Below are 15,620 nucleotides of genomic sequence, written 5' to 3' on the forward strand. Positions count from 1 at the left end.
TTTATGTTTAATTTCCTGAACTTCAAAGACAGAAATGAACTCTTTATAGTGTAAAAAAAAAAAGGAAAAAAAAAACTGATGGCCAAAGAAGGATGTTGGCAATGAGGGAAAGGAAGTAGCTATACCAGCATGACAATTATAGGGTGGAATTACCTCAAATTGGTATGATATTTTGGCTGCTTGGTGAAGGGGGAGATAACCTTGAGCTCAGTTTTGTGAATGAATATCCTGAGTCAGTACTTATAAGTAAGCTATTTTAGTTTTAGTAGGCTATTCTGGGATATTTGCCTAGATAGGAATTATGTGTAAGTACATTTATAGTGACAGTTTAGGAGAACTCTTAAGACTAGAACAGTTTCTTGACATGTATTGGAGGGAACCAATAGATCTGTAGAGTGTGTAGATGTGTGTTTCATAGAGATTTTTTTTAAGGCCTGCCAAATGTTTTTCCCCCCTTTATATGTGTGTGTATATATGTATTTTACTCAGTAGTTTAGAATTAAATTTTTTAGGATTTCTTATAGTGTTCATAGCCTTGGTGTGTACCTGAGTAGTACTTGGGTAGTATTTCTAGTCTTCTGTCTTGGGGAGTAAAAGTATATAAGTATATCATGAAGTACCTTTTAGGAACACATTTACAGGAAAAATAACCAATAAATATTCCTGAGCTCAGAATTTCTCAGTAAAAAGAAATAATTTGGCATATATAAAATTGAATAAATGGTACCTAAAAATTTATAATATGATTTTTGTCTTATCTTTGAAAATTGTTTTCATTATTGCAGTAATCTTGTATAACAGGTTAATAAATGTATGTGAAAAGTAAGTACATATATATGCACACATAAAATGCCTTTTTTCTCATTAATGTGTTCATATAACAATGTCTCAATAGTATATAGATTACTACTCGGTGAAGTATAAAAAACTGGGAGAAAAAAATCAGGAAACACAAATCTTGTTTTTCTGGTCTATGAACATGTTTTAGATGGTGAAGTATTAGTACATTTACATTTGTTGGATTCACTTTTCTACTAAGCTTTGTTGACCCTTAATGTACTGTCATTTTTAAAAAATTGAAACTTGTTCCATACCAAAAAACAAAAAGCATTTTGAACTTGTACTTTTCCTCATAAAATTAATTAGCTAAATTTGAGGACTTCTTTTCCTACTGTAATTATAGTATTGCCCCTGTATTAGTAATTTCCTTTTTCTAATTTTGAGTGTGTATTTGTAGATGACCTTCCTGAACTACAGGCTGTTCAGAGTGATCCTACTCAATCTGCCATATATCAGCTAAGTTCAGATGTTTCACATCAAGAATATCCAAGACCATCTTGGAACCAAAATACCTCAGACATATCAGAAAATACTTTCCGTGAAAATGAGGTGGATTGGCTAACAGAATTAGCAAATATTGCCACCAGTCCACAAAGCCCACTTATGCAGTGCTCGTTTTACAACAGGTAAGAACACTGTCTCTATTTTTACTGAAAACTTCTGTCGTTACAAATACCTATTATTTTTTTCTGTTTTAAAAGTAATGCTGTTGCCCTGGCCGGTTTGGCTCAGTGGTTAGAGCGTCGGCCTGCGGTGCGGAGAGACCCGGGTTCGGTTCCCGCTAAGGACATGTACCTCGGTTGCAGTTTGTCCCCAGCCCTGGTTGGGTCGTGTGGGTGGCAACCACTCGATGTGTCGCTTTCACGTCGATGTTTCTCTCTCTCTCCCTCTCACTCTATCTGAACAAAATATCGAAAAATGTCCTTGGGTGAGGATAAAAAAAAAAAAAAAAAGTAATGCTATTGACCATTTAATGAATGGTTTACTTAAATAGGATTTAAATGAACTCATTAGAATTAAGGTTCTTTTCTTATAAAGATCAAAGAACTATTTTACTCAGTAACATAATTTCATAATCTGAGAATTAGCTAAAAGTGGTATGAAAACAGCAGAGTGAAGAATATTTGTAAATGTTTTAAAGTCACTAGAAAATAAATCAGACCATGAAATATTTCATTATGCTATATTTCTTCTTAAAATGGTTCATTATGCTATATTTCTTCTTACTGAAATGAAAATTGTAGTTCAAAGAACTATAATTATAATAAACATTACATTTTAAAGCTTTTATCAACCTTAAGTTCAGTTTCTGTTTTGTCTAGGTTTATTTTCGTCCAGTGTATGTGGCCTTGTGTTATTTATCTGTTTGCTAATAATAAACTTAACTAATTTTAAAATCTTCAATTTATAAAAGTGGACTCCCACTGGTGAAAACCGCTGTTTCATATACCCAGACTATAGTTTAAGAAAATGAGTTATTGTGTTATGAAATTACAGAAGCTTTCAAGCAGTATTCCTAGAGAGACATAAGTGAATAATATTTTATTAATTATCCCCCAAGTCATAAAATTATGTAAAAAGGCACAGATAAATAAGATAGTTTATAGAGGGGAGAAATGCCCAGATTTGTACTCATGTGGGTGGATAGACCACAGTTCATTCTAGGTGATTGATGTAGAAATAACTCAATTTTGATAAGTGCTCTTAAGTTAGTATAATTCTCTGCTAAAGAATAAACTTTATAGGTGTGAAACCTGGTTTTCTTTTTTGTTTTTTATCCTCACCCGAGGACATTTTTCCATTTTTTGTTCAGATAGAGCGAGAGGGAGAGAGAGGAAGAGAGAGAGAGAGAGAAACATCGATGTGAAGGGACACATCGAGTGGCTGCCACCCGCACGACCAACCAGGGCCGGGGACAAACTGCAACCGAGGTACATGCCCTTAGCGGGAACCGAACCCGGGTCTCTCTGTACCGCAGGCCGGCGCTCCAACCGCTGAGCCAAACCGGCCAGGGCAAACCTGGTTTTCTTAACAGCTCATTAAATTATGCTGCTTTTCCTCTATTCATCAGGATATTCGTCTTGATTAGAGCACATTCATTGCAGTTAACTTAGGTTTAATTCCATGAAAATTTCCACAAGAAAAAAAACTTTCCTTTTAGAGTATTTCTTCCTTACAGTCCCAGTTTTCATTATAATCTTAATAGTCAAAAAGCTAAAAATCTTTTACATTTAAAAAACAAACCAACCTGGGTTTTACTATTGGACTTTCTTTTCCCCCTCTTTCTAGTTTAGAGATAATACTTTTAATTTTCTAGCACAAACTCATGAAGATTAATAATAAAGTCCATGCTGCCCTGGTTGGTTTGGCTCAGCGGCTGGAGCGTCGGCCTGCCGGCCAAAGAATTGCGGGTTCAATTCTGGTCAATGGCACTTACCACAGTTGTGGTTCAATCCCCTGCCCTGGTTGGGGGGTCTGTCCGGAGGCAACCAATCGATAGATCTCTCACATCGATGTTTCTCTCTCTCTCCCCTCCTCCCTCCTTCCCACTCTGTCTGAAAATAAATGGAATAATGCCCTCAGGTGAGGATTAAAAAAAAAATTTAAAAAGGAGGTCAGTATAGACAGACATGCATAAACTTTTTCTGTTAAGGATCACACCCCTGTTTGGCATCTCAGAGAATTGTTCTGATTTGGGAGTTTCAGACAGATCTATCCATATGTCTTCCTTTCTGCTGCTTTCCAAACTCCCGTGTCAGTACACATTACTGGTCATCCTTTATAGGTTTGCTTTCTACCATTACTTCTGTGAATAGCTGAACTGTTTGTGGGGGGAGGATCTTAGTATATTCTTGGGAGCATAAGTACTCTAAAAGGAGCACTGCCTGGTAGAGAGACTTTAGAGGGGAAAAGTGGGGAAGGGGGTTAAAAGGTGATCGTGCCCTGGCCAGTTTGGCTCAGCAGTTAAGAGTGTCAGCCTATGGACTAAAGGGTCGAGGGTTCTATTCCCAGACAAGGGCACATACCTGGGTTGTGGGATTGAAAGGTTGAGGGTTCTATTCCCAGTCAAAGGCACATATACCTGGTTGCAGGTTCGATCCCTGGCCCTAGTCTGGGTCGTGTGGGAAGCAGCCAATCAGTGTGTGTCTCTCACATTTAATGTTTCTGTCCGTCTGTCTGTCTATCTCTCTCTCTTTCTCCCCCCGCACACCCCTTCCTTTCCTCCCACTCTATCTAAAAAAATCACTGGAAAAATATCCTCGGGTAAGGGTTAACCAATAAAAATAATAATAAAAATAAATAAATAAAAGGTGATCCTGGGGGAAAACAATTAGCCCTTACGTGTAGATGCTTTTCAACAAGTTTGTATTAGAAAACAAAAAAAGAGTGTTTAGTTGCAAGTAGGCTGTTTTCTGCTGTTAAAAGTTGAAACATTTAAGCTTAAGGTGGTTCATTTTATCTGCCTAGTGAAAGTTGGTTGGTAGATAAAGAGTTCAGTGTTAAGCATAGATTCACTCATACTAAGACTTACTGACTACATCAAAGTAGAAGAAAGAACTGGATAGGGAGCCCAGCACAAGAGTTATTATTCATGAATGAAAATGTTCACATTGATATGTATTTGTTGATATAAAAATAAATGAATAAATGAAATAGCAATTTAAAAGACATTGTCAACTATAAGAAAAAACTTTGAAATGTATGAGGAGGGCTTGGGTAAGAAGTTGAGTTAAGGGACACTTTTTTACTTTTTTTCTTTATTGGTTTTAGACAGAGAGAGAGGAACACAGAAGAAGAGAGAGAGAGAAACAATGACGAGAGAGCATTGATTGGCCGCCTCCTGCATGTCCCCCACTGGGGATTCGGCCCACAACCTGGGCATGTGTGACCAGGAATGAAACCGGTGACCTCTTGATGCATGGGGTCAACGCTCAACCACTGAGCCACACTGGTCGGGCTATAAATATAATCTTGATTTCTTTACTAGTGTTTTCCATAGGTGTTTTATATATATTAACATTGGCATTTCAAATATAAAGGTTTTTTTGTTTTTTCATGAAAAGGAAAGATCTGCTTTAAGGACCTGTGCTTTATGATTAAAACTGCTTCTTTATTTTAGATCATCTCCTGTCCACATCATAGCTACTAGCAAAAGTTTACATTCCTATGCACGCCCTCCACCAGTATCCTCTTCTTCTAAGAGCGAGCCAGCCTTCCCTCACCACTGGAAGGAGGAAACACCAGTCAGACATGAAAGGGTGAGTTTATTTATGAGATTAAACTTTTGCAAAATTTGCACAATAGTTGTAATATATTGACTTTTCCTCTCTAAAATAGTCTTTTGAAGCACATACAGATGAAAATAGTTATGTCTCATTGTTCTACTAGTGATCTGGATTCGATTTTATATACAGTTCTATTAACTGTTAGGAAAGTTTGTTACAATCACATATTTAACTAAAACTTTCAAAAACTTCAATTTTCAAAGGTATGTTTTTTTCCAAGGTTAGAATGATTAATTAACCCCTAGTAAGGAGAACCTGAAAGCTTGAGGTGGAGGCAGATAACGAGAAGATATATTTAAAAATAAAAAAAAGTTTATAATGGTATTCTTCACAGGCAAATAGTGAGTCAGAATCTGGCATTTTCTGCATGTCCTCCCTCTCAGATGATGATGATTTGGGATGGTGCAATTCCTGGCCCTCAACTGCTTGGCACTGTTTTTTGAAAGGTAAAGAAGAAAATACTTGAATTTGTTACAGCTTAGTTGTGTAGCACACTATCACATAACTAATACTTGTTTTTTACTTAAACTTTAGGCACACGACTATGCTTTCATAAGGGAAGCAATAAGGAATGGCAAGATGTTGAAGATTTTGCTAGAACTGAAGGCTGTGATAATGAGGAAGATCTCCAAATTGGCACTCATAAGGTTGATTTAAAATTCCTAAAAAAAATCTTTCAAAATGAAACAATCCTTATTATTCTCTAGGAGTATCCTTCATTTACTTTTATACATTGTGGGTAGTGGTTATATGACTACTTATTGTTGCTTAGCCTGATGGAGAGGCTGGTTTGGATTTAGGTTTACCTTTGTAAATATGCTTCCTGAGATGGGGAAAACTAAACTGGCATTAAAAATACATGATCCCTCACCCTGGCCGATTTTGCTCAGCAGTTAGAGTATTGGCCTGCGGACTGAAGGGTGGCAGGTTCGATTCCCTGTCAAGGGTACGTACCTAGGTTGCAGGTTCAATCCCTAGCCCTGGTTGGGGTCATGTGGGAGGCAACCAATCGATGTGTCTCTCTCTCTCATCCCCCACCCCTTCCTTCCACTCTATCTAAAAAAAAAAAAAAATCAATGGAAAATATCCTCAGGTGCCAGTTAACAACAAAATAATAATAAAATAAATGAACTCTGGCCATGTGGGTCAGTTGGTTGGAGCATTGTCCAGTATACTGAAAGGTTGCGGGTTCAATTCCCTGTTAGGGCACTAATGGAAGGCAACCAAGCAATGTTCTCTCACATTGATTTTTTTTTTCTCTCCGCCTGCCCCCCATTTCTCCTCTCTCAAAAATCAATAAGCATATCCTTGGGTGAAGTAAGAAAGAAAGAATGAAAGAAAGAAAAAATGAATGAATGAACCAAAACTTTTTATTTGGTAACATAGTGGGTAATTCCCCTATGGATAATCAAGAACTGATTATATTAACATGCTTTTTGAGTGACTCCATGAAAACACTGGCATTTTCTTTCAAGTTTTTAATTATATTTTATTGAGTTATAGTGCAGATTCAAAGAGAAGCTTCTTAAGCATAAGAGATCATTCCCTATTTCTTCCCTTTCCCTAGACCCTGGCAATCACAAATCTTTCAGTATCTGTGGATTTGCCTATACTGGACAGTTTGTGTACTGGCTTCTTTCACTTAGTGTATTGTTCTCAAGGTTTGTTTATGTCATGACGTATATAAGAATGATGTTCTTTTTATGGCTGAATAATATTCTACATGGATGTACTGGATTTATTTATTCATTCAGCTAAAAGACGTTTGGGTTGTTTTCACTCTTTGGCTGTTAGGAAAAATGCTGCTATGAATCTTCCTGTACAAGCTTTGGAGTGATCGTATGTTTTTATTTCTCTTGTTACTTACATAGGAGTGGGATTACTGGGTCATATGGTAACTTCATGTTTAACATTTTGAGGAACTTCCAAAAAGTTTTCCATAGTGAATGCTCCATTTTATATTTCCTACCAGTAATACATGAAAGTTTTAATATTTCCACATCCTCATCTACACTTAACTTCTGTTTCACTCAAAAGCCATTTTAAGTGTGCATAAAGTGATATCTGTTCCTTACTTGATTTGCATTTCCTTAATGACAAATGATGATGAGCATATTTCCATGTGCTTTAGAGAAACATCTATTTCAAATCATGTCCCCATATTCAAATTGAATTATTCTTTTATTACTGAGTTGTGTTCTTAATAGGTTCTAGAAAGTATAGCTTATCAGATATGAAATTTGCAAATATTTTCTCCTATTCATGGGAGAATAATCAATTAAATAATCATTTTCACATTTAAAAAAAAAATTTTGATTATTACTATTTTTTTTTATTGCTTTTTAGAGAGAGAGAGGAAGGGAGAGGGAGAGAGAGATAGAAACATCAATGAGAAAAAACACTGATTGTCTGCCTCCTGCATGCCCCCTGTTGGGGATCAGCCCCACAACCTGGGCATGTGCCCTGACTGGGAATCGAACTGGCGACCTCTTGGTACACGGGTCAATGCTCAACCTCTGAGCCACACCAGCCGGACTGTTTTATTTATTTATTTTTAATGTTTTAATTGCTTATTTAGAGAGAGGAAGGGAAAGTGAGATAGAAACATGGATGTGAGAAAGAATTATCAATCAGCTGCCTCTTGCACACCCCCTACTGGGGATGGAGCATCACTTTCTTGATGGTGTCCTTTGAACGCACAAAAGATTTTTATTTTGATGAAGTGCAATATATTTGTTCCTTTGGTTACTTGTGCTTTAGATTTCATCTATAAGAAACTGTTGCCTAACTCAGGTCATGAAAATATACACCTATGTTTTCTCCTAAGAATTTTTATAGTTGTAGATCTTACATTTAGGTTTTTATTTTATTTTATTTTTTCCTCACCCGAGGATATTTTTGCATTTATCGTCAGAGCAGAAAGGAGAGAGGGAGTGGAAGAGAGAGAGAGAAACATTGACGTGAGAGACACACATCGATTGGTTGCTACCTGCACAACCCCAGCTAGGGCCGGGGACAAACTACAACTGAGGTATGTGCTCTTAGTGGGAACTGAACCTGGGACTCTGGTCCAGGGTCGATGTGGTTGTCTGCCTCCTGCATGCCCCCCGCTGGGGATCAGCCCCACAACCTGGGCATGTGCCCTGACTGGGAATCGAACTGGCAACCTCTCGGTACACGGGTCAATGCTCAACCTCTGAGCCACACCAGCCTGACTGTTTTATTTATTTATTTATTTATTTTTAATGTTTTAATTGATTATTTAGAGAGAGGAAGGGAAAGGGAGATACAAACATGGATGTGAGAAAGAATTATCAATCAGCTGCCTCTTGAGTAATATTTGTATATGGTGTTTGGTAAAGGGCAAAATTCACTTTTTAAATTTTTTTTGCATATAGATATATGGGTGTCCCAATACAATTTTTTGAAAAGACTATATTTTCTCAATTAAAATTTTTTTGTCACCTAGTTGGAAAAACAGAAACAAAACACTGGCATTTTCTAAGTTGATAAGCAAAAGTAATAGTGGGCAACAATAGGATAAGTATTGGTTGACAACATTTGTCTTTGAAACCTTTAATTTCTCCGAAATCTTCACTGCAGGCAGAAAAATTGGGCATATGGATGAATTGTGCTTGTTTAAAATTCCTGTTTGACCTTGTTATCCCGCTATTGAGTTTCTTTTTTTTTTTTTATCCTCACCCAAGGACATTTTTCTGTTTTTTATTCAGATAGTAGAGTGGGAGGGAGAGAGAGAGAGAAACATCGACGTGAAAGGGACACATCGAGTGGCTGCCTCCCACACGACCCAACCAGGGCCGGGGACAAACCGCAACTGAGGTACGTGCCCTTAGTGGGAACCAAACCCAGGTATCTCTGGACCTCAGGCCGATGCTCTAACCACTGAGCAAACCCGGCCAGGGCCCGCTATTGAGTTTCTTGAGAAAATTAGTCCTGACATGGCTGCCTTCAGTTTCCTCCTCTTCAGTGTAGTGAAGATGGCCATCGTCTGACTTTGGCCTGTACCATTCTATTACAGTTATCTCAAAGGTTATTAGCTTTATTCTGAGCTCTAGAAAGGCTTCTACTTGTTCTTTTTGACATCTCTGTAACATCTGACAGTGTGGACTAGTTCCTAAGATTGTCTTGATCTGTGTAGCATGGAAGTCCTCTGATTCTCTTTACTGTCTCATTATTTTTGGCTGGTGGCTTGTCTGCCCATAATGTTGAATGTAAGCAAGGTTCTGCTCCTGTTCTCTCTCTTAACCAGTTCCTCTCTGCTGATAATGTCAGCACAACCTCCTTGTGGCCTGTGGAAAGCACTCTAGACTTGGAGTTAGGAAACCTGGGCTCTCTTTCCAGATCTTCCAGTAACTATTGTGTGGCTGACCTTGGGCAGATTGTTAACCCTACTAGGCATTGGCCTCCATGATCTGTAAAATGGGATTGGATTAGTTTTAAAGTCGTGTAGCTCCAAGAATTAGAGGATTCTGTAATTCAGTTATTTGCAAATATATGTCTATAGCTTTCAACTGATTGTTTCCAACTGCATGGTTTTTTTTTTTGTTTGTTTTTTTATCCTCACCGGAGGACATTTTTTGTTCAGGTAGAGTGGGAGGGAGAAAGAGGAACAGAGAGAGAGAGAGAGAGAAACATTGATGTGAAAGGAACACATCGAGTGGTTGCCACCCGCACAACCGACGAGGGCCGGGGACAAACTGCAACCGAGGTACATGCCCTTAGCGGGAACCGAACCCGGGTCTCTCAGGACCGCAGGCCGACGCTCTAACTGCTGAGCCAAACCGGCCAGGGCTCCAACTGCATGTTAATCATTTGTACATGAATATCAATCACTTCTTCAAACTCAGTATTAGTATAGCCAAAACTGGATTCACCTTTTTAAATTCCCCTTCCTGGCCTACTTTTCAACTCCATTCTTATAAAGGTATAGTTATCCTTCTTGATTGCCAAATTCAAAACCAGGAAGTTGACTATTCCCTTTCTTCCCCTACTCTTCATATTTAGTTATCAATTCTATTAAAGAGTTTTATAGTCATCCTTCTCTTCCATTCTGTACTTTGTTCGTGCATTAGTGTAATAATAATTGGATAGTATAGCTAGGTGTTGGCATGTCTGTCTCTTGTTTTTCTGTGAATTTAAGGGTAAGGGTCGTGTGTTGTTAATGCTTGTATTTTCAGAGCCTAGTACCTGGCATGTACTAAATGCTCCATAAATACTTGTTGAATTTAAGTTTAGCTTGGTTCTACTACCACTGTACTTGTCAATTCAAGACTGTGATGGGCTTCTCTCATTATATTTTAAAATAAATTGACTATTAGAGGTAATTTTTATACTGTGGTCTTTATCATCACTTTAAAATGGACAATCAGATTAATAAAAATACTTTTATTTACTTCCCAATACCCTCTCAAAGGAAAGTTGAAGCACTTTGCCTATCTCTGAGACCTTTTACTTACTAACTGGCCCCTCCTTTTCAGTCTTACTTGCCCTAACTCTGAATTCATCTTGCAGTTTTAGCAAATACTTAGCATTCCCCAAAGCAGTTGTTAGTTACCACTGTTCCTGGTGTAAGGCATGTTCTACCTTCCTAAATTTCATTCTTTTAAATTCCAGTTCAAAGGGGAATTGAAAGCCCCCCTGATCTCTTTTGGAATTAATCTGCATTAGCATTATTTAGACTTGAATTAAAATGCTTATTCCAGTCTGCCTTATATTGTAGTGATTTATACATGTACATTTCTTTACTACGGGGTCAAAAGATCCATAAAGACAGAGATCCTGTCTTGTTTATTTTTACCTTTTCCACAAAGCCTTAACCTGTAATAGGAAGTTCACTGGGTTAAATTGAATGTTGCCAATTAATTAATTATATACATACATTTTCAGGGCTATGGTTCCGATGGTCTAAAGTTGTTATCACATGAAGAAAGTGTATCATTTGGCGAGTCTGTACTGAAGTTGACTTTTGATCCTGGTACAGTAGAAGATGGTTTACTAACTGTAGAGTGTAAGCTGGACCACCCTTTCTATGTTAGAAATAAAGGTAGGGCTTCGATTTGCATTTGTGGTAACTTTTTAAAGAAATCTTAAATCTATAATATGTCTAGTAGCATAATTCTTTAATGATTAAGAAAAAGAATTTGAAGGGGAAATTTCAAACTAAATAAAACTATTGTAGGAAATGCCTTATGATGCTTAAGTGTCTTGGTGGTAGACTGTGGGTATGAAAAACTTTTAGATTCATATAGCATGAATATCTTATATAGTCTAGGGAATGCATTGTTCTGGTACTTGCATTTTGGTTTAGGATTACCAAATATGCTGTATACCTGAATCACTCCAGAGCCTTATTACAATACCACCATGTTAAACACAGTACTTTAGAGAGTATTTCATGGTTTCACTGATCCTCATTTATCACTTACTATCTTGTAGGTTGATGGAAGTGCTGATTTATATAATCTATTGATAAAATGCTAAATTAAACTACATTTTGGAAGGCTTGTGCATTGCTTAAGCAAATACTTGTACTTGGCTTTATGGAAAATATATATGATTTGTATTAGAAAAATCTCTTGATTTGTTTTTAAGTAATTTTTTATTTTTAAAACTCAGAAATAATATGTCTGTCTTATAATAAATAATTTGGGTGCCTTTCTGTCAATCCCCATCCTTGATACAGCTATTGTTTAATTTAACTTTAGGTTGGTCATCATTTTATCCAAGCTTGACTGTGGTACAGCATGGCATTCCATGTTGTGAAATTCATATTGGTGATGTATGTCTACCTCCTGGACACCCCGATGCCATTAATTTTGATGATTCAGGTGTTTTTGATACATTTAAAAGGTAATACTGGATTAATTCTCTATTTTCTGTTAAAAGTTTACCCTAAATCTCCCTAATGATTGCTAAGTCAAATATTTGAGAGGTTAAACCTTTAAAGCTTTACGAATTATAAAAGAACTACTTAGAGGAGCTACTTAATCATATACATGATTAAGTGAAAAAAATATTAGGTAAAGTAAAATAACAGCTCATGGGGAGTTTTACATATAGAGTAGTCATATAGGAAAAGTGAGTTCATAAAACATTCAAGATTAGGTTAGGAAATATATCACATGTTAGGTAGCCAAGTATGTGATAGATCAACTTTGATAACCTTGACATTTAGAGAGACTTAAGAGGGAAGTGATTTTTCCTAAGATCATCTTGCTGTTGTAGGACAAAGAACCCATGTGTCCTGACACTCAAGGAGGTTGACCAACTGTCTCACTTTGTATGGAACTTTTCTGATTCTAGCACTGTAAGTCTTGCATCCTTGGAAACCCCTCAGTCCTGGACAAACTGGGACTATTGGCCAACCTCCCAGGAGGTATCCAGAGAAAGTCTGTATGTAGATATCTGGGATTTTAAGATTCATTCTTTCTTTAATGTAGTTATCAAATATGTAGTCATTAGAGATTTCTCAAGAGTTCCTACTGGCTTATAGATTTTATTTCACTCAGTGTAACACAATAAAATGTAAGGTAAGTATGTTTTTATAGCATAAGAATAAGTAAGACTTTTAAAAGGCACAGGCGATATGCTCAATAACATCTGTAAGATTGGAATTTAAATGCCGTTTAAGTACATCCCTCATATATACACTCTTTGAAAAAAACTAGAGCCCTGGCCGGTTTGGCTCAGCGGTTAGAGTGTTGGCCTGTGGTCCAGAGAGACCGGGGTTTGGTTCCCGCTAAGGGCACATACCTCGGTTGCAGTTTGTCCCCGGACCTGGTTGGTCGTGCGGGTGGCAGCCACTCAATGTGTCCCTTTCACGTTGATGTTTCTCTCTCTCTCTGTCCCACCCAGTCTACCTGAACAAAAAAATGAAAAAATGTCCTCGGGTGAGGATAACAAAAAAAGAAAAAAACTAGAAAACTTTACCAAGACAAAACTTCAAGGTCTGATACTCCAGTTATTCTTAATGTGTAGATTACTGATAACTCTTATGTTTTGGTGAGAGTGTAAATAAAATTTTAGAAGATAATTTGGCTTTATTTTATAACACTGAATATCAGCAATCCCTTTCCTCTGTATGTGTACCCTAGAAAAATAAACTCTTATAGACATGCTCTAGGAGCTATGTGAATAAGTTCATAGCTGTGTTAATCATGATAGCAGAACTTGGAAATAGTATCAATATTCATTAACTGGAGAGTAAATAGATAAATTCTGATATACAGTGGAATTCTCTATCAGTGGAAGATTAATGAACCTTAGCTATACATTTTAAAACATGACTCAATTTTAGAAATAATGTTAACTAAAAATTAGTGTCAGAAATATACAGTATGGTTGTTTTTTTTATGGACTCAGATGTTCTTTGAAAATATATGTAATTATAAATATAATTACATTTATATTACATAATATTTATATAGTATATATAATACACATACAATTATATTGGAGGTCTTCAAGACCACCCCCGGGTTTGATGATTCACTAGGACTCATGGGATTTAGCATACAGTAAAAAGATACAAAGCAAAATTGGGGGAAAATGAAAGGCATGGGGTGAAGTGTGGGAGAAGCAAGGCTTCAGGAGTCTTCTTCCAGTGGAGTCACACAAGACATGCTTATTTCTGTCAGCAGTGAGTTGTGACATGTATGAAATGTTATCTGCCAGGGAAGCTTGTTAGATGCTCACCAGGGTTTTGATTGGTAGCTGATAATGTAGGCTGCCTCAGGCTGGCAGATACCAAAATTCCAAATTTCCAAAAGGAAACCAGGTGTTCAGAGTAAACCATATTGTTTGTGCATGTAGTTTAGGCACAGAAAGCCACTCCCCTCAGTGTGGGAATGATGGGGACTTTTCCAAAGTCCATGTTAATCAAGGGCCAACCTTCTAAGTAAGTGTTTGAAAGGATAGCAGTCAGGCCTGCTATGTTTAGCCCTTTCAGCAAAACAAAATATTATATATTACATGTTAATAAATTGGCATATTAACACAATGCTGTTATAGTATTTTGTGGTGATATAAACGAATAGTGCATTATTTTTACATTAAAATTATTTAAAAAGGAATAATAAACCATGGTTATCTCTAGAGGGTGGCAAATGTGGAATTTCAGTGATATTAGATATATTCTATTTCTTACTTGATTTTGGGTTCATTACTATTGTATGCTTCATAACATACATGTTATATACATTTATTTATATATCAAATATTGTATAGTGCAAAACTTAATTTTTTTTTTTAACCCTCACCCAAGGATATTTCTCCATTGACTTTTAGATAGAGTGGAAGGGAGGGAGAAGGGGAGAGAAACATCAGTGTGAGAGAGACACATCAATTGATTGTCTCCTTCACAAACCTTACCGGGGCTGGGGATCAAACCCAAGATCCATCTTCGAGCCTATGCTCTAACCACTGAGCCAAACTGGCCAGGACACAGAATTGAACCTTTTAAAGAAAAAGGAACAGTTGGCTACTTAATGCCTATTTCTCCAAGATGGCAAGTTCTCATCACTTGGTCCCACCAAGTAGCAATCACTCAGGATTACTTTGGCATTAGTCTTATTTTACTCAGGTGTGACAGCAACGTCCCTCTTTTTCCCTCTCCATAAGGAGTGGAAATAGGCAGTTTCATCCAGGAGAAACCATGACAAAGTTGAGAAATATGAAGTTGACTTAAATGTTCATTGTGGATTGGATTGACTTGTGGTGGTGGAGTTGATGTTAAGGGAGATGCTGCCTGGTACAAGGAAGACAATAGGGGAAAGCAAAGTAGAAAGAAGAAACACATAGTCTGAGAGGAAACCAAGAACACCAGAATCAATTCCCAGGACCCACTTGGAGACTTGGGGCAAGCCCATGAATCATGATGTTCAGGGAAGATATTTGAGTAGATTCTAGCTTGGTAAGGACCAGAAGTTAGCAATAAGTTGATGAGCTCTTAAACACAATTGTATCTCCTGTAGAAAGTAAGTTTCTAAGTGCGAATATGATTTGAAAAAGCCATTTCGAGACATTGATAATTGAGGCTAATATTCTAGGCAAAAGGTAGGTTTAAAACAATCACTGTGACTGTGAAGTTAATATTTCTGCTCAAGTAATATAATTTAACAAGCACTGTACATATGTTAATTTATTTAATTTTTACTGCCCTGTTAGTAGATTATATCATTTTAGAGAGAGAGGAACTAAAACTGAGAGAGTTAAAAAGAACATTCCCCAAACAACCAGTTAGTATAAAGATTCCAGATTTAGTATACAATAACAAATACCCCAATTGTGTACCTACTATACTCCAGTTTCTGCGAACTTAAACATCTACACACACACACACACACACACAAAGGTATTTTTAAAATTGACTCATAGGGGATTTAAAATAATTTAAGACATGGGCCTGCTTCTTTGCTTCCAATCTAGAAAAAGAAATGGATTGGTAAATGTGTATGGTGTGGTACTTACTAATTG

The 15,620-nt window shown here is 36.9% G+C and overlaps 1 protein-coding gene across 1 annotated transcript in view; it reads left to right on the forward strand.

Moving 5' to 3' along the window:
- The window catches only part of HBP1 (HMG-box transcription factor 1), a 38,837-nt gene that overhangs the window by 12,919 nt on the left and 10,298 nt on the right, over nucleotides 1-15,620 (forward strand). Inside the window, exons 3-8 of the mRNA XM_036246540.1 lie at nucleotides 1,238-1,466; nucleotides 4,961-5,099; nucleotides 5,461-5,572; nucleotides 5,661-5,773; nucleotides 11,034-11,190; nucleotides 11,852-11,996. Coding sequence (XP_036102433.1) covers nucleotides 1,238-1,466; nucleotides 4,961-5,099; nucleotides 5,461-5,572; nucleotides 5,661-5,773; nucleotides 11,034-11,190; nucleotides 11,852-11,996 — 895 coding nt within the window. The remainder of the gene's footprint in view (nucleotides 1-1,237; nucleotides 1,467-4,960; nucleotides 5,100-5,460; nucleotides 5,573-5,660; nucleotides 5,774-11,033; nucleotides 11,191-11,851; nucleotides 11,997-15,620) is intronic.

The sequence above is a fragment of the Molossus molossus genome, unplaced genomic scaffold (assembly GCF_014108415.1).
Source record: "Molossus molossus isolate mMolMol1 unplaced genomic scaffold, mMolMol1.p scaffold_m16_p_7, whole genome shotgun sequence".
Taxonomy (NCBI): domain Eukaryota; kingdom Metazoa; phylum Chordata; class Mammalia; order Chiroptera; family Molossidae; genus Molossus; species Molossus molossus.